The following is an 8488-nucleotide window of genomic DNA, read 5'->3' on the forward strand; positions in this document are numbered from 1 at the left end:
ATCGTTCACAATAAGCTTCAGAGAAAGGGTGTATTTGCTAATTTACCATAGCAAACATCGACTTGTGCTACGCGGCTCTCCCAAAATCCCCAAAGCCCTCGTCCCCCGAAGCCAGATTTCTTCTCCAGCCTTCATCGCACGAGAGGCGGCATCCATGGCGGCGGCGGGCCCAGCCAAGACGGAGGTGCTGTCCCTCTTCCGCGCCTTCCTCCGCACGGCGAGGCAGTTCTCCGACTACAACATCCGCGAGTACACGCGGCGCCGCGCGGCGGACGCCTTCCGCGAGAACCGCGCCCTCGCCGACGCGCCGGCCGCGGCGGCGGCCTTCGCGGACGGGAAGCAGCAGCTGGAGGTGGCCAAGAGGCAGGTGCTGGTCTACTCTCTGTACGCGCCCAAGGCCAAGAGCGTTGTGGAGATGAAGATTCAGTGAGCGACACCAGAGAGAGGTTTCACGCACTCCTTTTTCCCCTTTAGGGTCTGTGCTCTTTTATGTACTGTTAGTAGGGTTATGGCGATCTGACGCTGATAGAAATTCTGCCGTTACTATGTTTGCTGGATAATTGCCATGATACGGTGGTTGCTATTGTTCAATAAGTTCGCAAATTAATGATCATGATACTTTGTGTTTCACATGCCAATTGCACATGTAGAACTACCTGATTGTGGCTTTAGAATTATCGTATAGCCTTGCCTTGGTGTTCTTGCAGCGGTGCTAGTTTTGGCTATTACTACATCCCACTAGCATTTGTGCCCTACTCCATACTTGTCGTGCTGACCATGATCAAATGTGTGGAAGAATTATTAAGGGTGTATTGAAGTCAATCGTGTTACCCATCAACTGTTTGATGAAATGTTAAAATCATGCATCCTCGGTTACAAAGCCAAAACCAGATCAGGTTTTGCTCGACATAAGTTGTTGTGAGAAATGAAATTGACTGGCTATGCACCGAGTAGTGTTTACCAGAATGCCCTGATCCGTACAAGAAAAGGATACCAATGCAAGACACGAGTCATAATGTATACAACTTATTACTTACTAGTTCGATAACACAGACTGCATATGGCAAATAGCCAGTAATAAAACTACAAAAGAAAAATCATGGATCTATTCTTGGCTAGCTGATGACAAGCAAGCAGTGGCGAATCTAGCAGGACATTGGAGGGTAGGCTTAAAACATAGATTTCCTAAGTCTAATTAGCGAATGCATTGCAATTGTTGCATGTAAAGCACCAGAATATATTTGTCAAGTGGTATGTTTAGCTTAAATAGGATTCTGGAGGGTAGGCTTAAGCCTATTGAAACCTCCCTAGTGGAATCGCCACTGCAAGCAAGGTACTATAAAATTTAGTATCGAAAGCAGAGGCCTTCTCAATACTGTCACAATATGGTGAAGCATTGCCACATTGAGACTAAATATGAATCTTACTAAGAATGCGGAGAGCACACATTGAAGCATTCTGTATTGATTTAATGGCTGCTTCTTGCTTGCCGGTCAGGATGCCGGCTTGGGAAGCTGGCATAAGTAGCTGTGTTGGCCCTGCAGGACCAGCACCTTGCTGAGGTTAGTGGTTTCAGTGTCTAAACCATCTGTTATTCTTTTATGTACTCTGCACAAACCATCAACAGCTGGAGGAACCAGTTCATCTGGCTCATCTTTGCTGGAATCATTACCTTTAAACAGGAAAAAGGTGTCTGATACAGGAAACTTGAGTAGTAGCAATATGCATGAGCACTGAGGAGACAATACGGCATTGCAAGTATAGAACATATATTTACATCCTACATTAGTTTGGTGAAATGACCGCAATGCTTACAACTACTACTACTACTGCCCCAAGGCCAATAATTGTCGAAATGCCGCATGCTGGTAAACAAACAGAAAGGCATCCATATGGTACACCTACCACACCGGATTTGGCCTAGGCAAGAACAACTTATGTTCAGCTGGGCAGTTTTCAGAATATCAGTACTTTCCTATTTTAGCACAATTTATCCCAGATGCGTTAATTAGGGCATGTTTGGCTCATTCCTGTGCTGCACTCTGGAATGTGATACTCTTTCTGGTAATCTTTATGTTACATCTCAAGTAAATAAAATAAAACTGACGATTAAGGTCAGCATAATGCCAAACTATGTGCTTATTGTGATTGCATTACTTCAGAGTTGTAAATAATACCATTATATCTGATATAAGCTATAGAACTCTAAAATATAAATATTACAGAATGTGTTATATATGGGATCTGTACTTGCTGTTGAAGGGCGTGCAGTTGTATATTTGATTTCAAAGATATCATCATTTTCTAAAGAACCATCTAGGGTTTGATGAAAAGGTCAGGATTATGCCTTTTCGCACTATTTTAGCCCTGTTAAAACTTTGCTAAACTGGTTTCCTTTTGGCCCAAAAATCAAACGAGTCATGGAATAATCAACTTCTTGACAGGCATCTTCATCCAATACTCAAAAGACTTAAAATTGTATTTGCATCAAAGGGATTTGACTTGAGGCCTTAGACTGCAGTGAGAGCTTGGAAATATTAGTTTCCTACGGTTATCGTCACCATTGTGTTTTCCACAAATGTCATTCCACAGATAGTTTGCTCTTTTTTTAGTTTAATAAAAGGTTCTATACTTCTGTGAATAGTGGTATGAATATCAATCTATCGTATGTTGCCCTGTTGTTGTATACAATTGCGTATGCCGACAAATTGTGTATGCACATCAGCTACCGAACTGACCAAATATCAGTATTCACGCTGGTAACTGATCAGCTCTTTTGTAGCAAGAAAATTCAAAATCACCCACAAGAAAATCCAAATGCGGGCCTTGCAGGGCTTTTTCTTGCCATGATCTTTGCAGCGCACCTTCACTGGCTTCTTTCCCCTTCTATATCTTCGCCCCTGTGCATTTTTGTTGGGCCAAGTTTTTTTTTTACCAATGTTGGGCGAAGTTTGACCATCTTTGGTTTTTGTACTGATCTCGTCGAGTAAATATATTTGTTGGTTTGCTAGCAATTATACCTGGCCCACATAATGTTTACAAAATTGTCTAAAAAAATGTAATGTTACAAAAATACTTGAACAACATGACACAACATATGTTACAAAAATACTTGAACAACATGACATTAAAGATATGTTGGTATGGTGGTTACTATAAAGCAACATCATCAAATCAAGGTGATGAACGGCGGTGGCCAAGCAGCAGATAGGTGACCATGAGGTCAATGACTGTTAAGCAATGTGGTTACATTGTAGCATTGGCCACTAGGGGTTGGTCCATGAGAATTGACATTTCTTATAGATGATACTCCAGTTGACTGGACTAGTTGGATATCTACATATTGTAGTTGATAGTTTGAAATTACACGTGTGTGTATTCATGTCTATTCACAATTTGGTGGGTGCACATGTACAAATGGCATTGCCCTGCTGCCCATATCGTTACATTTCTAGCCAGATGCAGAGGAAGGTCGTCATTTCAGTTCTCATGCACACCCAAGGCGCCACCACCTTCGGTTACGCCGGCCTGTAACCTCCTCATCATCTGATCCATCAGAGTTGGTAACGATATGCACATTCTCGTCACTCTCCAGCCCGGGTGTATTTGTTCCATGTGAGCGAGGATGGTCATTGTCCGACTCTGAACTTTCATCCATGTCGTCCTGGCATGGCATTTCGCCGAGGAGCTCCTGACTGTCTGGAACATTGTTGTTGCCTTCCTTGGTTGCTTCTTGGAGCTCAAAGAAGTCCACCAAAATATCGTTGCCATCCTCCGTTGCTTCCGGGAGCTCGGAGAAGTCCACCAAGATGTTGTTCTCCGTGGCGATCTCTTTGGTCACTTTCTTCTTCAGCTCCATGCCTGCTGTGCTTCCGGACAGCTTCCATACCAACTGCAATGGCAACACAGACAACGCCTGTGAACTCCTGCCCGCAGTTTCTCCGTCCATTTTACACTGCGGATCAATGACACCCGCTAGAAAATGATCAAATGTACTAAGAGTTCTTACGATGGGGTCGACGATGCCGGTGCCCTCCTTGGCCGCGACAGCAAAGTCGCCGCCGAACTTGTCTGCGAGGATGGTACGGGCAAACAGCAGCTCCTGCAGGTCGCCGCACCACCCGGCGGCGAACATGATGCTGGCCGCCGCTTCCCTCAGCTCCTCGCCGCACTCCCTGCAGCCCAAACAGAATAGCAATGTTTGTTGTCCAACGAACATAGAGAACCAAAGATGAGAACAGGCGTGATGAGGCAGGCAGGCAACATACTGTGGCTTGTCTATCTGCTCAGCCTGCTCGATGAGGCGCTTGCAGTAGAGCTCTATGATGCCGAACGCCTCCAGCATGTTGTCCTCCTGGATAACCTGCTCCGCCTGCGCGCAGAAACACCAGCATCAGTAAGCCTGCATCCAAGGGCACCACCACGTCTTGCTTCGTGTCGTCGGTATGCACGCGGTGGAGGGCGCGGTCGAGGTGGCCGAGGACGAGGAGCTGGCTGGCATCGCTGCAGGCGATGGACTTGCGAGCAAGGCGCGGCCGGCGGGCGACGGCGATGCGGGAGACGGCGAGCCCGAGGAGGGACTTGAGCTTCGCCGTCTGCTTGGAGGTCTTCTGGAGGAATCCCATGGCCGGACGATGCTTTGCACGTTGGCCCGGCGGTGGGTGCTGGCTTTGCTATTCTGTTATGTTATATTCGGTGGATTGCTAATTGCCTAGAGCAAACGGCGTTTGGATGCTGATCTTGGTTGCGTTGCTGATCCTTTGCGTGGAGAGGAGAGGAGGGAGATGATCAGATGGGTTGCTTGTGGACTCATGCTGAAGTCCGCCTTGGAGGGACAAGAATTTGTAGGCTCTTGTGTTTTCAATCCTTGTAAGATTTAACATGCCATGACATCCAATTTATATGTCCTTCGCTGATGCTACAAATGTTTTTAAAATATTGCGGGCAAATGGGACCCTCGCTGGTTACCCTTACGAGAGTGTATTTTGCACACGCAAGAGTGAGTAGTACTTTAGTTTTGTATGGTTAACACTACTAGTAAGCTCACCAACAACTCTCCAGAGCTCTACAGCAACAACACATTCAAAAAAAAAGTGACAAGAGGACTCATGTTCAGAGCAGAATAAGCAAGTCAAATCTCTAACATTTTGTCTCTTATGAAGATTATCTGTGGTTAGCAGCTTATTTTTAGCTAGTAACCAAATAAATACTTGAATTCTGGTAGGTATTTTCAATCTCCAGACAGTAGGAACATTGCCAGGGAGTACCCCCCCCCCCCACCCAAAAAAAATTTAATTAATAATCTTATAAAAGGATTTAACAGTGTACATCCCTTTCGTCTCATACCTCCATATTAAGGTGCCAGGTCTGTCACTCAAATTAATAGTACTTGAGTTTGCCTCTTCGCGCGCCTTAAAATTCTTTAAAATCATAATATGGGCATCATGTTATATATAACACGGGCACGCACAAAACAGTTCGAAGCAAGTATAGGATCAAGCATACCCTGCACAAAGAACCAAAATGTCCGACTTGCTTTTTAAACAAATATAACCCCCAACACTTGTCCTTTTTTGCACACATGACAATTTTGATCATATTTATGCATGAACATTTTTGGCCGCACTAGTTTTAACAAACACACATCACATTATGCATTTGACATTTTATACCTTTTTAGCACTGTTTTTCATTTAATTGAGAGGAGTAAAAGAATGCATGATCAAGGTAAATGTAACTAATATCACAATGAGAATAAAAAAATAAACTAAAGCTATTAGAAGGTGGGTAAGGGGAGGGGCCAAAGATACTTGCAAGCTATCTACTACCTCTGTCCGGGTTTAAAAGGCCCCCGGATGGACGAAGCTAGTCCATTTTTACAAGGCCGACTAGACTCAAGTTGCTTGCTCAAAGGAGAATAAAGCGAGATTAGTTAATGCATGGATGCATGCCCGCCAGCGCATGTCCTATGACTGTCTTTTTACTGGCCATGCATGCGCCGCCGCTGGTGACGGCAGTGGAGCTTGAGATATTTTCTTTTAATACTAATGTTAACTGCAACCATGCGGCCAATGCATGCAGCCACTTAAATATTATGTGAAACCCGTTGTAGTTACCTTGGTATGAGAGTTCTTATCCAGGGGACTTTTAAACTCGGACTGAGGTACTAGATAGGAAGAAGCATCATAGATTTCATCGATTCAACCCGAATGGAGAGGGCCTTCAACTTCTATCATCATCTAATCAAACACCCCTCACAAAAGAGGGGGAGGGATGTCCAGGGGCTGCTCCCCACCCCCACCCCCACAATGATCGACAATTTTAGTAGCAGCGATGAGTAATTACCAACGAGATTAGATCAATATATGTACTCGGCCCCTCCTATACTCAAATCCTGGCTCCGCCACTCGGGGTGTCGTATGTGAACATGTTGATCCAAGATGTTTTTAACTTACAAGATTCATCCTTCCAACCGAGCGCGACAACTAAAATAGTAGATGCCAAAGAACTTTCAAATTTCATAATCGAAGTGTAAGAGTGAAATACAGTTGCGCCTCCTAGCCTATGTGTGTTCAAGTCTCGGCTCGGATGTTTGTGTCTCACATTCTCCACTTAATTAATAAAACCGCAGGAGCTTCTGGTCTAGTTTTAAAGAGTAAAATACAGATGTCTTCCCTTCTCTTGTACAGTGAGCCATAGTTCTTCATGACCATCCTCCGATACTAATTTTGAACCTACACATAGCAGTTGCATTTGGGGCCAGATGCAGAGGAATGACTTTGTCTCATCGTGCGCACTGAAAGCTATATATCACCATCTTCGGCTTCAGCGGCCTATCATCTGATCCGTCTGAGTAGAAAATGCTCGAGGCATTGTCGTTGTCACTCTAGTCCAAAGGCATTCATCCTGTCAAAAGCGACGACGACCATCGTCAGGCTCTGGACTTGCACCCATGAGTCCAAACACGACAATCTCCTGACCGTGTAGAACAACGCCGCCATTGCTTATGGGGACTTGGACAAATCCACCGAGATATTGTTCTCGGCGGCGATCTCTTTGGCCACCTTCTTCTTCAGGCTAATGCTTGCCTTGTCTCCGGACAACTTCCACACCAGCTGCAATGGCAACACAAATCATGCATGTGACTGCTACCTTTCCTCTACAACTCCAAATCAATGGGCGCCTAGAAATGAAGACTATAACTACTTTTACCATCGGGTCGACGACCGCGCTGCCCACCTTGGCGTCGGCAGTGAAATCGTCGCCGAACTTGTCGGCGAGGATCTTGCGGGCAGACTGCAGCTCCGGCAGGTCACTGCAGCGCTTGGCAGCAAATATGATGCCGGCAGCCGCTTTCTTTACCTCCTCGGCGCATTCCCTGTACGCTAAACATATTAGTTTTCTTGCCCAAAACATTTGACATTGAAGTGGATGATCTAAAGACATTAACAAAAAGGAGAAGAAATTAAGAGATCAGATCAGGTGTGATCAAGAGACGTACTTGGGCTTGTCTAGCTGAGCGGCTTTCTTGACGAGACACTTGCAGTAGAGCTCTATGATGCCGAGCGCCTCCAACATGTTGTCCTCCTTTATGACCTGCTCTACTTGCGCAGAGAAAGAAGCTAGCATCAGTAAAAAGGAAAATGTAAGATCGCTAGAAGAATAACATGTGCAGATGCTTTGGAGGCCATAGCATAGCTAGGCACGCACTCGCTGGAGAGCGCGGTCGGTTTGGCCGAGGGAGAGGAGCTGGCAGACGTCGCCGGAAGCAATGGACTTGCGAGCAAGGCGAGGCTTGCGGGCGATGGCTACACGTGAGACGGTGAGCTCGAGAAGGGACTTGAGCTTGCCGGTCTGCTTGGAGAACTTCCTGAGGAATCCCATGGCTGGTGATCTGCTCTTCCCGGAGTTCCTTGAGGTGTTGGAGTTTTTGACGGGACCAACGATGCGCCTACCGGCGGTCGGCGGCGGTATCGTTGGTCCTTGGATGGGTGGTAGGGGGAAGAGGAGCTGAGTTCTTGGGAGGAAAAAAGGTTTTCTAGGGCATTGTTTCTCTGTTTTTAGAAGTCTAATTTTAGTGCATAGGCTGTTAGTTCAGTTATATAAAACAAACTTCTTTCATATTTGGAACATGAGGGCTGGACGTGCACATAATAGGGAGCAAAACGTGTAAAGAAAGTTTTTTTAATAAAAAATGTGGAAAATAATTCCTATTAGACAGAAGGACATCCCCTGCTTGATCCTTTCGGATTGAGGGTATTTCAAATGAATTTTGTAAGAATTCATTAGAAAACTTTCACTCTTTTTGTTGAGTGTCGTGATTGTATTAAAAATATAAGATAGGATAAACTAGCAAGTATTTTAACTTGTCTTGTATTTCAAATAGATTATATATATGGACTTTGATAATGTCCGATCGTTTTGATCCTAGGAATAGATCCGAACAATTTCTCCAATCGCTAATTCTGCCATGAGTTGGCTTCCTCGA

At 45.1% G+C, this 8488-nt stretch overlaps 3 protein-coding genes across 5 annotated transcripts; 1 reads left to right on the forward strand and 2 right to left on the reverse strand.

Annotated features, from left to right (window-relative positions):
- Positions 1 to 65: 65 nt before the first annotated feature.
- On the forward strand, positions 66 to 630 carry LOC119285161 (LYR motif-containing protein 4-like). Its single transcript, XM_037564393.1, has one exon. The coding sequence runs from the start codon at positions 155 to 157 to the stop codon at positions 428 to 430; it is 276 nt and encodes a 91-aa protein (XP_037420290.1). The 5' UTR covers positions 66 to 154; the 3' UTR covers positions 431 to 630.
- An 863-nt stretch (positions 631 to 1493) lies between these two features.
- On the reverse strand, positions 1494 to 4827 carry LOC119283429. Its single transcript, XM_037562983.1, has 5 exons — positions 4452 to 4827; positions 4269 to 4372; positions 4010 to 4175; positions 3523 to 3892; positions 1494 to 1672 (listed from the first exon to the last, which is right to left on the reverse strand). Exons 1-5 carry the CDS (start codon positions 4623 to 4625, stop codon positions 1494 to 1496), a joined length of 993 nt encoding a protein of 330 aa, XP_037418880.1. The 5' UTR covers positions 4626 to 4827.
- Positions 4828 to 6494: 1667 nt separating this feature from the next.
- LOC119288722 (IST1 homolog) lies at positions 6495 to 8001 on the reverse strand. Of its 3 annotated transcripts, XM_037568281.1 has the most exons (5): positions 7711 to 8001; positions 7502 to 7596; positions 7213 to 7378; positions 6981 to 7115; positions 6495 to 6906 (listed from the first exon to the last, which is right to left on the reverse strand). In XM_037568281.1, exons 1-4 carry the CDS (start codon positions 7882 to 7884, stop codon positions 7005 to 7007), a joined length of 546 nt encoding a protein of 181 aa, XP_037424178.1. In that variant the 5' UTR covers positions 7885 to 8001; the 3' UTR covers positions 6495 to 6906; positions 6981 to 7004. The 3 variants fall into 3 exon arrangements, with proteins under 3 accessions (XP_037424178.1, XP_037424179.1, XP_037424177.1); XM_037568282.1 differs by having other exon boundaries at positions 6495 to 7115; positions 7240 to 7378; XM_037568280.1 differs by having other exon boundaries at positions 6495 to 7115.
- Between the last annotated feature and the right edge of the window lie 487 nt (positions 8002 to 8488).

The sequence above is a fragment of the Triticum dicoccoides genome, chromosome 4A, assembly GCF_002162155.2.
Source record: "Triticum dicoccoides isolate Atlit2015 ecotype Zavitan chromosome 4A, WEW_v2.0, whole genome shotgun sequence".
NCBI lineage: Eukaryota > Viridiplantae > Streptophyta > Magnoliopsida > Poales > Poaceae > Triticum > Triticum dicoccoides.

Bases quoted from the DNA above. Each gene is read 5' to 3' on its own strand.
- LOC119288722 (XM_037568281.1), bottom strand. From the start codon at position 7,884: ATGGGATTCCTCAGGAAGTTCTCCAAGCAGACCGGCAAGCTCAAGTCC. The intron at 7,597-7,710 runs GTGCGTGCCTAG...CAAGTAGAGCAG, and splicing joins CCGACCGCGCTCTCCAGCGA to GTCATAAAGGAGGACAACAT. The intron at 7,379-7,501 runs GTACGTCTCTTG...TTTAGCGTACAG, and splicing joins GCTCAGCTAGACAAGCCCAA to GGAATGCGCCGAGGAGGTAA.
- LOC119285161 (XM_037564393.1), top strand. From the start codon at position 155: ATGGCGGCGGCGGGCCCAGCCAAGACGGAGGTGCTGTCCCTCTTCCGC.
- LOC119283429 (XM_037562983.1), bottom strand. From the start codon at position 4,625: ATGGGATTCCTCCAGAAGACCTCCAAGCAGACGGCGAAGCTCAAGTCC. The intron at 4,176-4,268 runs GTATGTTGCCTG...TTTGGGCTGCAG, and splicing joins GAGCAGATAGACAAGCCACA to GGAGTGCGGCGAGGAGCTGA. The intron at 3,893-4,009 runs GTAAGAACTCTT...TTGCCATTGCAG, and splicing joins CCGGCATCGTCGACCCCATC to TTGGTATGGAAGCTGTCCGG.